This window comes from Ambystoma mexicanum, chromosome 2q (genome assembly GCF_040938575.1).
Source record: "Ambystoma mexicanum isolate Mex_15411 chromosome 2q, UKY_AmexF1_1, whole genome shotgun sequence".
Classification (NCBI taxonomy): Eukaryota; Metazoa; Chordata; class Amphibia; order Caudata; family Ambystomatidae; genus Ambystoma; species Ambystoma mexicanum.
In genome coordinates, this window is record NC_090924.1 from 716,027,172 (window position 1) to 716,041,672 (window position 14,501).

General features: G+C 42.9%; 1 protein-coding gene across 3 annotated transcripts in view; it reads left to right on the plus strand.

Moving 5' to 3' along the window:
- DPP6 (dipeptidyl peptidase like 6) overlaps positions 1 to 14,501 on the plus strand; it is a 2,034,493-nt gene that overhangs the window by 1,957,258 nt on the left and 62,734 nt on the right. For all 3 annotated transcript variants that reach the window (XM_069647934.1, XM_069647936.1, XM_069647935.1), the window contains exon 21: positions 11,259 to 11,313. In XM_069647934.1, coding sequence (XP_069504035.1) covers positions 11,259 to 11,313 — 55 coding nt within the window. The remainder of the gene's footprint in view (positions 1 to 11,258; positions 11,314 to 14,501) is intronic.

Sequence of the window (14,501 nt, forward strand, 5' to 3'; positions counted from 1 at the left end):
TCTGATATGCAAAAACTTAAGAATAGTAAATAAAATGTTGAACTGGGTTTCCTACCCGATGTCAAAGGGCTCATTTATAAAAATTAGATCTCCACCTTAGATTTCCAGAACGGTGCTGATGAATGCCCATGGTCCCCTAAAATAAGGAGAAATTGAGTTGTGCACTTGCGTGGGCTTTATTTTAAGGTTGCAGTGCCTCCCTTCAGATTCCCCGGGGCTCCCACTACTCTCCAGTGGTTAATTCATTCTGTTAAGATTCCACTGGGAATCTATGGGGCAGCCTGAATGACACTGTCGTCCATAGTCATTAAACAGAAGTGTGCATGGGGGTGATCTAAGCCTCACCTGTGCCCTAATTAAGGCACGAAAATTATTTTGGTGGGTTAAGTTAAGATGCGAGTGGGTTGCTATATCTGAAGACTTGTTTCATCCACTATATCCCTGAGACTATGCATTAGATTAGGACATTGTGAGAGGCCCAGAGTTCTCTTGTATAGGCACTTGCACTATTTGAGTAAAACGCAACATTTATATTATGAACAAAGAACATCATTTAAATGGAGGATGATGAGGATTTTGCAGAATGTGATGTCGTAACCATAGCACGTACAATATGGAAGGATGATGGAGGGAAAACTGGGAGCCAACCAGAACTACAGGCATTTGCTCTGGGAGGCATCTTGGACCATTGTTTTTACATCTGCTGTGTTATTAATACATTGAAAAAAATATATGCAAACCAGGCTTGTTCTCACCCAAAAAGGGACAGTCTAGCTCAAACTGCTAGTTGATAACTTCACGTCAGTGGCCGAAGTGGGCGGGAGCGGTTGGGAGTGTTGCTCTTCAACTTCGTTTTTAAGTTTCACTTACTGTTCCTCTACTTGTGTGTATATATATATATATATATATATATATATATAAAATTTGGTTTTATTGAGTTTAGTTCATTGCTTTTATTTTAAAAAATAACCGGTCTGGAATGTTTTCATTGTAAAATAAAAGTGTAGGAAGTATTTGAAACGGCACTGAAAATTCCCTTAAACAGCAGATGTGTTTGGGGGTTTGGATTGTGTGTGGGAAGGGGCACGGCAATAGTGTTTGTGGGCAGTGGGGGCAGGCCAGCAGGGAACATAGTTCCACTACTTCTTTTCGTACACTTCGATCACTGGTTAGCATGTCCCCTGTGCAAGAGCATAAGATACCCCAGATGAGGGTTAGCCTCATTGGGCATCATCAGTGAGGCATAGCTTGGGCCTCTAGGCACAGCAAACTCATGAGCCACATATGTGCATGCCCAACCCACTAAGAGTGATTTTTGCATCAAAAAAGGAGGTGGATGGAAAAGCTTTGAATTAATCAAAACCTTGGCAATTTCTCTGAGCAAGATTCAAACCCATCATTTGTGCTGTGCCTTTGCAGAAAGGGAAAAACAAACACAACCCAGGCTTTGTCCAACCCCAAAAGGGCAAGCCCATCCTGATCTACTTCTTTACAAGGAATACCACAAGTAACCCCAGACACATTTTGGAATCATCTTTGAGGTGTTGCTTATGATTCTAGGAACAATAGGTGCTTGACCCAAGTCTGGTCATATCAATCCCTTGTAGGGTGACCGTGCAACATTAGAAAGTGATGACAACACTTTGATCACTCTTTAATACAGGCAGTGGGCTAGGAATCAATCCAACCTATGTAAAGTTAGGCTTGATCTTTTCCGAAAAGGGGAATTCCAGCTGGGGCTGGTAGGTCATATTTGTTTTCAACAAGACCACACATATTCTCAGACATCTTCTGGCCCTCTTGGGCATTATCCGTGTGTATGAGCTTGGGACTATAGACAGATCAAATTCAGGATCCGTGTCTGGACATACCATCTCACTGAGGGTGATTTTGCAACCCCATGACTTTTTGAGAAGACCCTCTAGCATTCTCTGGAGGACTTTCACTCGTTGATAACCCTTCAGAATCCACATCCAGGTGATACCAGAATCCTTTGGTATTAGCTCTTAATTGGGCTCTTGCAAAACCTGTTCTTCCTAAATGTTCTGTTATTCTTGAACCTAATGGTCGGTTTCATTGGAGGGGACAATCGATACCCCCAACGTGTCAGAATATGCCCTGCCTTCATAGGATTTCTTTACCATCTCATCTAGCCTTACACAAAACAACTTACTATCCTATATATTGTGACGATTCATGGGATCACCTCACTTCTCCCAAAGGGGGATCCCTTACCTGTGAGGCTAGGGAGGTGAGTCCACTATGTGATATTCCCCCTAGGGATGGTGGAAAGTGGGACCTCACAGGAGAGACTGCCCTCATGTGGATAGGGACTCCCATTCCATATTGGAACTCCCTACCACTCTTGCCCTTGAGATCATGAAACCCATAAAGTCTACTGAGGGGAACAATCTGAAAGCAATACTCTATGTTGTTGCATTACTCCTTCCTTTCATCCTGTAAGAATTGATACCATCAAGACAGGGAAGTCCAACTATAAACACACTGTCTGATCTGATGTAATCCTCTAAGAATACTGTGAAGAAGATTGGTGGAGTTATACAAACTACTACTTTGCCAAGTGCAGAAGGTACTGGGAAGAGGAGGCCCATAGGAGGTGTGAAGAATACACAATGGACACAAACTAAGGACTATGATACTCCACCGGGTGAGGACCCAGATGTCTGATATAGAAATGGAGAAAGCACTCAATGAGGTGCGAAGCAGGCATGAAGCCTGGTAGAGTCGGGAAGTTTGAACCTGGAAGCAAGAAGCTACACCGGGCAAGAAAACTTCCAGTTGCAGAAGTCCTTTGCAGGCTGACCCAGAGAAGGCCTGCCTGGATGCTGGGAACCAACCAACGGTGCCGTGACCGCGAGTAGGTGAACCAAGCGGTTCTTTATCTGCGCTGACAATGGCTGACCGTTGAGCCTGCAGAGCCAAAGCACGTCAACAGGGAGTGAAATTACAAGCAAGGAGGGCATTCAGCAGGAATGCAGTGACCCAACACCCCAGCAAGAACCAGTGATGTGTACCCACTTGAGAAGTGGTAACAGGAGTCATGGGAGACCCGCTAGGGGTTGGGGAAGGATGCCAAATGTAACGTCGTCATCAGGAGTAAACTCCCTGGTCTCAGTCTTTATCGCAGCATACCAAATGCATCAGAGGTGATCTCCCTCGCCTCAGTCTTTGTGCCAGAAATACTAAATGTAAAGAAGGCATCAAGAGTAATAACCCTCATCCCAGTTTTTGCCCAAGTACCAAATACATTGGGAGTGATCTCCCTCATCTCAGTCTTTGTGCCAGAAGAACTGAATATAAAGAAGACATTGGGAGTAATCTCCATTGTCTCAATAGCGGGATCAAGAATATCAAATTGAAAGAACGCCTCTGGAGTAATCACCCTCGTCTCCAGAATGGTGACAGAAGAACCAAGTGTGGAGATTGTATCATAAGTGATCTTCCTTATCTCAGTTGTTATGCCAGAGAGATTAAAAGAGAATAATGTATCAGGAGCAGTCTTCCTCAACACTCTAGCCTCAAGAGGGATACTAAGGCCAGAGAGTACCAGGAAAAAAGTCTCCTTTGTTAGAGTGTTAGAAGAAACCGAGGACGCCATGGGAACAGAAAAGCAAGAAATAACTGTATATTGAAACCAAAAGGAGTGTGTGACATTTAAGCAAACCCTAAGAGACACCTGGGAAGAAATGCAATGATTGATAAGAATGGTTACAGGAAGTGGAACTCTTCATGTTAATGTCTTTTGTCAGTGGTTAGGTTAGGGTAGTTTGGACAGTGAACGGACACTTTGAGTTCGACAAGCACCCTGATGACGAGCACCAAAGTTATTCTTTAGTTACGTAGGGGAAACCGATTAGGGATAGGGAAAGATAGGCATTTTTCAGTCTTTGTCTGACTCCTTACTTTAGGACACCACAAAATATACATTTTAATGATCTTCCATGGTCACATCTCCAGTAATTGAAACTGCAGTAATAGTGCCTTGGCTGTGTCACATATTAATCGAACTTGCTCTTGAATGTTCAAAAGCACTTTCACAATCACCCTCCCTTGGATTTTGGCAAACATCAATTGTAGTTATTCAAGGATTGATTGTATCAGATAGGCCACATAAATACCAGGACACATTTAGAATAGAGCCAGGCCTACTTTCCTATCTAATAGGTCTTATATTCTGAGCTGCTGTCGAGGTTTTCCTGACAGGTTTGGAACCCCGGCGAACACAGGAACCACTTCATTTTATTTTGCAGCTCCAGCAGGTATCTGGTAATGCTTGGAGAGGAACGTTTGCTACGGTACCTTGTCAGGATCCTCAACTTCATTCTTCAAATATTGCAGACTGATCTCAGTACTGTAACATGGGACATATTATGGGTGCAACACAAGTAGAGGCCATTTGCTTCCACCACAGCTCCAATTCTTGTTGAGGAAAATGATGGTTGTGTTAATAAGTATGAGACAGTACTTTTCAGATTAACTCCTTAGATCATATCAACCTTTTGGACCATGGATCACATTTCCTTCAGATCAAACAGCATTCTTGGAAGGCATCTTGGAGTAAGGCACAGACAACAGGTTCTGAATGAACACAAATACTTTATTAACTTAAAAAGTCAGGATGGAAAAAGGCCTATCTTGCCCTATACTATGGTGGGATTTCCCTACCAAAACAAAACTAAGGAAAGTCAAAGTGTCCAATTTAGGAATCTGCCTGTGTCCAAAACCTATACCCTCACATCACATCTATACAAAGTGTAGGGAGGGTAACAACCAACAAAACAGTGTTCAACATAAAGTTTCCGGTTGTGCGATGTATCACAACAGTCACAGAGAGACCGGCCATAAAGCACGGGGCTTGTAGCTCGCTGCTTAACCAAATTGTGTGATCCACTGCAAATAATGTAATCGCACAGTGCATTAACTAAAAACTTTGGGGGTTCTCAAAGCCTGCAATCTTTTATACATAATTAAAAAAATAGATATTTATTCAGCTACAGTGATATCCGGGGTGAATCATCACTGGAGACTCTGGTCTCCCATGCATGTATGATATGATATAATAGTTTATTTATATAGCGCCTATACATAATGTGTTTCAAAGCGCTTCACGACAAGGGAGGGAAAATACAAAACATTCTTACAGCCCATGAACAACAAGAATGTGAAATTAACTATCGTACTCGGCCTAGTGACATTTCAGATAGTGCAAGTGCTAAGACACAGATAGGAAGGAAATGGGAACAGACAGGCGACTACCATAGTAGGCCTGATGACATTTCTGGTAGAGCCGGAGAATTACACGAGGTTAGGGAGAGCGGAGGAGGGAGAGGAACAAAACAAGTGACTATCCTACTAGGCCTGACGACATTTCAGATAGCGCTGGAGGGGGAAAAACCGGATGGACCCTGCTTAGCTTCAAAGCAAGGAAAAGGCCAGCCCCCCATGCCCTGGTACCTAATAAGTGAAGCAAAGTTACAAGACCATTTAGGCCAACATGGCCTGGCGGCACTGGCCCCTTCCTCACTTTGAAGCTAAGCAGGGTTTGTCTCAGTTACTGCATGGATGGGAGACAGTCCACAGTCTGGCGCTGTGTGGTTTTTTCATTTTAAATATCTCATAACACAGTGCGAAAATACATGGCATCTGCTTTTTTTCTAAAAAACTGTGATACTACCAGTCCTTGAAAGTTTTGAACTCAGAGACCATTTTATTTGCTTTTAGCTGAATTGCATTCTGGTATTTGTAGTCTACCATTCAAGAGGGGTTGGGGGGGGGTTAATGGCACAATTGTACACGTTTTGCCTAACATAGTTCAATAAGGATTTATATATTTGAGTGACTCTATGGAATGTGTACTCTTCAAGTTCTCCTTATAAAGCAGAGTGTTGTTGAAAGCCAGACATTAAGGTGAGGAGGGGAAAATATGAGAGGACAAGTAAGTCATGAGTATTTGACCATGATATGGCAAGAGAGCTTAACATCCTGGATACTGGTGCAGTTATTCTCCCCTGATTGTGGCTGTTTTTCAGGGCACAAGTAAAGGGTACATGTGGATGAAGAGTGTAACATTTTCTCAGAGGGTGGATGCAACACACGGGGTACTTTGATGTTGCCAAACTTGCTCAAGTATCTGGCTAACATGATTTTACTCAGCTTGTCATGTTCCCAGCGCATACGCTTACCCACAATACCACATGCACTTGTTTCACCTTGGGATTTTGTTTGCCAGGGAATATGAGCTTCTTTTATACTTTGCCAGCATATTTATTGGAACATTTCCTCTCGCTGGTTATTTATCTGGTGTGCATTACTTTTTTTAAAAGTCCAATGCTATTTTGTCTTGTGCACTTTCTTCTAAGGGGAAGGTCAAATTAACTACCTTACTATAATTCACTTAAAGAAATATGTTCACTTACTGTACATATATTCATGGGTGCCAGCTTTTGATTTTCGCTATGCCTGCAGAAAGTACCTGGGCATATGCTATTCTGGCAGCCAGTATTTTTTTCCCCGTTTTTGTGCTGCATAAATGTGGTTAGTTGGGGTTGGGCTATGCATCACAGTAGTCACCAAGAGACCGGGCATAAAACAAGGGGCTTGGAGCACACTGCTTAACCAAAGTGTGTGGTCCATGGCAAATAATTTAATGTCACTGCTCATTGCCTCAAAACATTGTGCGTTCTCAAAGCCTGCATTCTTTTATACATAACAATACCTCTGTCAAAACAGGTCAAACTAAGCTTGTGATTGATGAACGTCTTTGAGCGATGGGTTGCATGTGTTATAAAATGCAGAGTGGCCGTGCCCACCAGCCATGGCCAAAGGCCATGATTAGTGGTCTGGTACCATTTTAAAATGGACAGTGGGCACAGCCAAAGGCCGTGTTCACTGACCATGACCGAAGACCATGCTAGTGGTCTGGAGGCATTCTAAAAATCTATGGAATATCAAAACCCTTAAAATTCAAGGAAAAAACATTAGTTGCAGGGACGTTAAAGTGAGAACTTCACGCAACAAAACCCCTAAAATTCAGCTAAAGCCACCTTATCTTTGTGCTCCCTGTTGCGCAGCGTATGTCCACAATGATGACATCACAGATCACATCACTGATAAAATCACTAATTACATGTTGTACGAGAACACTGATGACATTACAAATCACATCACTGATAGATCACTGGTGACAGCACTAGTTACATTGTATAAAACTGATTACACCAATAATGGAATTAGACATAACATGTATAAGTTAGCTCATGAAAACTTGGATTACCTTAGCAACAATTTAAGCCGTGTACTTGGCCATGACAAAGGCTGGCAAGCACCAAAGGCCATAGCTAGTGGTCGGTTAGGGTTCAAAAATACCAATGTGCATGCCATGCCTAGTTGCCCATCACTGTTTTAAAATATACAGTGGGCAACACTGAAAGCTGTAGTCAGGGGCCATGGCTAAAGGCCATAGCTGGTGTCCATTAATATGTTAGAATATACAGTCTGCACAGCCTAAGGCCATGGCCACTGGCTAGTATTGTGTTGAAGACCGTGACCAGTGGCTGGTTAGTGTATATAATATGCAGTGGGCACGGCCGAAGGCCCTAGCTAGTGGCTGGTTAGTGTTGTATAATACAAAGTGGGCACAGCCAAAGGCCATCGCTTATTATTACTTTAAAATATACAGTGGGCATGACCAAAAGATGTACAAACTGCTCAAGTTCAAAGGCCTTGGCTAGTGGCCCATTTATATGTTAGAATATGTAGTGGGCACAGCAAAAGATTGTGGCCAATGGCCAGTATTGTGCTAAAGTCCATGGCTAGTGCCTGATCAGTGTACATAATATACAGTGGACTCAGTTGAAAGCTGTATCCACTGGTAAAGGCCTATTAGTGTTTTAAAATATTAGGAGCACATGGCTGAATACTTGAATTTCAGTGGTTTTGTTGCATTAAGTTCTCACCTTTAAAATGTGTCCTTTTAAAGCTGGTTATTTGTGTTTCCCAGGGATGGGGAGGAGGGGGGACTCTGTGAGAAGCCTGCAGGACTCCACCAATATAACACAACAGTTGCGGTCATTGTGAAATGACTCCACAATGCTTCAGGTAGTCATTTGAAAACGACAATTGCATCAATTCATTCCTGAAGGGTGCCACACATATCCAGTATGGTTGCATTTTTATAAACACAATCTCACAATAGAAGCAGTCTTTCATCACTTCATAAGTATAACGTTAAGAAATGTCTGTGAAAATCAACTCTCCTCGTGCAAAGCCCTTGCAAGAGATGATTATTGGAAAAACCTTGATTTTCAAAATACAAATACAGCCATGGGTTGAACACACCAGAAAAACAGACTTTCTCTGAAAACATTGACTATCTCCGGCTTAAAGGAAGAGAGTTTTTATTTACGTTTCCGAAGAGAGAGGAGACAGGCAGCACTTCCCCTGTATAAACACTGCTTCTGCTGACCATACCTTTTTGTGACCCTGGGGTGTTCTGCTGAGCCTAACCTTAGCACATTGGAACAAATCTCCTCTAATGAAAGGCACTGATGAAAAGCTGCCATTGATCCAGTGGCCCGTCGCTGCGGCTACTCCAGTGTGGAGTGAGATCGGGAAAAGTGCTGACCTATACGGATTTGCTGCGTGTTCTTAATAAGAAGAAAGGACCCACGAAACGAGGCTGTAAAAGGAATAATGAAACTGTACGGAAAAAACATAGCCACTGCCAGATACAATATACTTAGCATTGTGTAATTGCAAATTGATCTATACATGGGCTCCAGTATCGACTCGCGTGATAGATCCGGGCAATAATGCTTAATTATATCACATGAATCCCTGGCACTGAGCTTACCCAATTCGAAATAGATTACTTTGGTTGGTGTGATTTCATTTGGCCGTGGGGAGGCAAAGAAGATGCATGGAATATGAGCAGCTTAAGCACCGCCGAGATGATGCCAGGCAAGAATGAGGAACTAAGGTGGGTCAGAATCATATGTGAGATGTTAATAACATTAAGCAAAGCAATTAAAAAGGATCCAAACCACTGGCTCATTTGGATAAAAACCTATCTGGATTGTATTGGGTGGGAACTTTTCCTGCCTTCTGGGAGTACAATACAGGTTCTACCTCTTGTTCTGTAAAAACCAGTGGGCAGACGTTTCTTTGGACCTTCGTTCTAGGTATTGGCAGTAATTAAGACATTTCCTTACAAGTATAACGCAAATTACAAAAGTGGGTCCACAAGGTATGACTTAGTTCCTAATCCTTTCAACATAGGTCAAGCAAGTACCACATGTGCATAACACCAATCACAGCACTGAGGACCAGTTCATCTGAATTTAGAGCTGTATACAATTCCACTTGGATTGGTAAAGGTGCATTCATGATATGTAGTTCCTGGTGTGCTTGTCTGCCTGTTTGCAAGGTTAGAGGAGGTCATTCTTGTATACCTTCAGTTGATCTAATGTTTGTTTTCCATGGCCATTTTCACTGGCTTTTATAATTGTGTATTTGTTCCTTAGATTAAAAAGGTGAATTAACTTAATTACATCTGTACATTATTTTAGCAAAACATAATAACTTACCTTTGCAAATGTTTGCATTATACTGCATGTTCTTCTTCACAAGTCAGACTGTCTTCCCTGTATGTTTTTTACTTCGCTAAAACTGAGTTTTTTTCTCAAATGCTGACTATGAAAGTAAAACACGGACTTAAAAGGAAGACTCGAAGAAGAGGTCAATTTTGGGAATGCTGCTGGGATGGTATAATAGCAAGTACTACTCCACTGGGTCTATATTTTATGAGTTCTCTGCAACTGGACTAAGATCTTCAGAAATGTGTCCACCTGCAACTATAACTAAAGTTAGGTTGTGAACTCCACAAGACAGATGATACCATGTCACACCATGTTGGAAGTTAGCAATCATTTCACATTCGGAGGGCATTGCCAGGTAGTAACAGCCCTCAGCCCAGGTTTAAGGACTGAGTGAAGCAAGGGCATTAATGAGGGCCAAAGGACCTCAGCACCTGGTAATTGCTCGAGGATGGTGGCATTGTGGCTATTACAACATTTCACCCGATGAGGGTAGAATGTACTGCTTAAAACATGGAGAGAGAAAGCAGGAACGTTGACACTTTGGGACAAAGGACTTATTACAGCCATTATCTCCCTCTGGCAGTACATTGTATCCAATTAAACTGCCAACAATCCAATGCCCTATTTAAGTTTTATAGAAAAGGTCCAAGGGCGTTTCTGGTATTATAATCTCTGCAGACCGAGTTAAAGGCCCGAGTACAGAAAAGCAATTTAATAAGGTTTATGGGCCCATGACACCTGGTACAACACGAAGGTGCGGTCTATCAACGTATTTTAACCCCAATCACTCTTGACAATAAATGGTGTATAAATAAATAGTAGTGAGTAGTACATAAATCCGCCTGGGCTGTCTCATGGAGGTGGCTGCGGGTACACAAACGTTGCTAGTAGCCTTCGAATGGAGCATTTTGTACAATCATTGGGCTACTCTCATCAACCTGTCAGATCATCTAGTTTGTACAGCCCACAGATTGTGCGAGTGCTATGTGAACATTTCAAGGGTTATCATTAGGCCTATGTCTTTCTCTGTGCAATCGAGGAAATGCAAAGGTACACTGTAATGTTATGGATCTATTTATCCGTATTGGCAGACATTGGGCCTCATTTAGAGTCTGCCGGTCCAGAAACAACGGTGGCGGTAAACCCGCCACCACCGTTGTTTTGAGACCGGCAGATTAAGAGTTCTGCAGACGGAAATGGAAACACCGGCTCTGTCATAGACGGAATCGGTGTTTCCATGTTCCCCATCCCCATGGAGTCCTATGGGAATGGGGATTAACGGAATTCCGCCTCTGGAATTACCGGGTCACCAGGGTTGTAATGCCCCGGTGATTCCGGCACGGAGGCGGTAATTCACTACGAGTCCGGCGGCAGCCTGCTAGTTTTTCTGCCACGGCTACGCCAGCCTCGTAATGAGGCCCATTTTTTTTCTTTTTTTCTGCTCTGCTGGTGAAATTAATTAAAAACCATTAATGAAGGAGCATGCCCAGGTGAAGTAGATTTCAGAAAACCAGCAAACTTGTGTTTCTTTACAAAAGGTTTCAAGGCAGGCTGCTACAGTATGCATTGGCGCTTTGGCAATATGTATTACAGTTATGAAAAGGTGCTTTGTTTTGAAGGTTGTTCTCCTTTTCATTGCAGCACAATGCTAAAGGAACCGTATGTGGACAAGCAGCGAATTGGTGTTTTTGGAAAGGTATATACAGCATTTTTTCTGCACAGAACATTGAATCTTTTCAATTGCACTGATAATAAATGTGCCTGAAAAAAAAATCTCTTGAGATGAAGTTGCATGAAAATTTATTTTTGGGAAAGAGACTGAACACTGTTATCAAACGATTGTATGAATGTTTAATGAAATCACCAGGGGCATCATTCAGAACATGTATACTGGGGCAATTGCAATTAGCACGAGGGCAAACATTGCATAAAATATCTTTCGCTGTATTTTTGCACCAGCAAACATTTCACACTATGACTGGGGGGCAATACGTGCCATGGTGCAAAAATGCATTGGAAGCTCAGTTTTATGCACTAGGGTGAATTTTACCCTACTGCAAACTGCTCTTGCACCAGAGCAAAGTTTCTATAATAACATATATCTCCCAGCTCTACTCTATTATTAGCATGATGTATAATGTGCATATGGTATGCAAATAAATCACGTGACAGCTTGGAACTGAATTTCTCAATTTGCAAACTAACTTTGTATAATGTGTCACGGTGAATTCATGTTCTATTGTATCACAGAGAGAAAACAAATTATTCAGAAGAGTGATACATAAAATAAGGAAAGTGTGGAATACTGGGCCTGGCTAGATTCCATTTTAGTAAAAGAGCATTCCAAATACAGCGTATGGACCCACAAGGCACACTTTAATCCCCCTAAATGCAATCTCGAAAATGGAGCAGCACAAAATGTGCATTATCACATCCTAATAAAAGCTAGGTTAGGGACTCGGTTTACAGTGCCGGCTTTGTCATCAGTTCACTGACGCGCACCAAAAGCCACAGTCGTCTATGATAAGAGAGTATGCCACCAGTATTGGTCTGGGACCAACTTATTTTGGCTGAAATATGGTTTGCATTTAGCCATCCCTTGACCGAAAATCACACTTAAAATCTGCCAAACGGATTGCAGTTAGCAGTGAGCGGATCCCAATGGACTATTGCTCAATTTCTAGAGAGAGCACAGCAGAAGGCCCATGTTCCTAGTCTAAGTGCCCCCAAATTGGCTTGTATTCTCTCAGCTGTTGCATTTCAATTGTCTGGTTTTTGTACACGTGTTACGGGCATGCTTCCAAGTTTCTAGTGGATGCATTTCTTCACTTTGGCATCAAATGCCTTCTAGGATAAGGTGAAGAGAAACTCTGCTCAGGTCCCTGCATTTACTGTTGAGACTTCCCATCCTTGCAACATGAGTGTCACTAATTATGTTTGACTTTCCACTGGTGCCTTTTGCCATGATATCATCCTAGGAGCAGGCTGGTCTCTGAAGCCACAAAGGTGTTTTATTAAGGAACCAACATTGGTTAAGGCAAATGGTTGGACACCATCTTCTCTTCTCACCATCTCACCGCTATTATCTATCCAGGGCAGTCCCGCCAATGCTTGCCCGCAGCTCTCTGTATGCCTTTCTCACATTTTGCAATAGACTTTGCTTGCTACCTCTGTGCCAGAATCTCTATTTTTTGCTGCACACCGACTTCCCTCATCTCTTCCCCTCCTCCTTCCTCTCAACTCTGCACCATTACTCTCTCCCACTCTCTGACCTTCCACCGGATCCTGCTGCTGGACTGACACTCATTGACTGGGTCTGCTAACCTATCATGTGCTTCTGCACACCCATTCACACCCCAAGCCATAAAGGCTCTGGATCCTCTTCATTTCACTGAACCCATCTCTCAAATCATCCTCACCCTGTCCTCAGTATCTTCCCAGCCTGCTTTACGGTGACCACGGTCATACCTTCTGTGAAATAAACCTGTGGCTAACCACATCAAACCTGTCAACTATCTCCCTTCTGTATTTTCCCTCACTATTCCAAAAATGTGTGTGGTGTTCAGCCAAGTCACCACCTAGATGGGAATGCATGGACTAAGTGACTCACTTCAATCGGGATTCTGGAACTGCCATAGTGGAAACATTGCTTATCACATCTGTAACCTCCTTGCAAATGCTCATCACTCCCACCTATGCTCCAGCTTAGCCCACCTTGATTTCTCTGCCACCTTTGCCCAGTGGGCCACCCAAATCTCCTCGTGCCTCTCACTCACCTTGGCATCCAGTGCACTGCCCTTGGCTGGCTTGATTCTGACCTGGCTGACTGCTCTTTCTCTTTCTCTTGAAAGGCTGGAAAATCGGCGTTTCTCAAAGTGTTCTCCTTGGTCCCGTCCTATTCAGCTTATATTCCCTTAAAGGGTCACCAAGGTCTTGCAGTAGCATCATACACCCGCCAGCATTCCCATCACCTGGACTTACTTGTAGATACTGTGAATGGCTTGTGTCATCCTTTCATGTTGATGGGTACAGCGCAGAACCATTTCCTGTGTGCTGCTAACAATCTAATTCAGCTGTGATGGGGCCTGTGGTTTGTAAGTAGCAAGATGTTGCCATTGGTTCTGCTGTATTTCAAATTGGGTTGTCCCAATATATGCGAGTTAGTCCTGGCCTCGGATGATGACTCTGTTCCATGTGTTTTAAAATGTCTGGAATTCTGGTAAATCTGCGTATGAAGATGTATTTTTGTGCATAAGAATTTGCGTGATTTCAATATGTGTGTTTGTATGAATGTATGTGTTTGTACTTATCGTATTGTAAAAAGGGTTTGCGTCCGTGTTGCAGTGTATGAATGGCACCACATAGCCACGGAGTGCAATCATACAGCGAGGCACTACTCTTACATGTTAGATATGGCAATTATCCCCATGTCCTCAAGCTATTCATATCAAATGTTATGTATTGACATCACATTGCCAGGTACTCCCACCACATGCGATTATGTGCTACATAAGTAGTGCCCTTATATACCCTATTGCTCTTGTCATATGCCTGGGGTTGACATGATACACAGAGCTGCACGTAATCTATGCCTTCTTCCGCCATCATATGTCCATGTCATGTCTAGAATTTCCGTGTGCTGGCATCCCCCACTCAACAGGTGGCATTGCAGTGGCATTGTACAGCATGTGGCGTGTAGTAATGGTAGTTGTAATGATGGGATGAGAGTCAGTCGCCATGCCTTGGGTACAAGTGCATGAGAGAGGTACTTACGAACAGTATGGAGATTGACGGAGCCGTGATGCAATGGGCCAAACAGGGATGCGCACTGCATCATGCAGGAGCTGATTGGCATTAGCATCCCTCAGATTTACTGCCAAAACC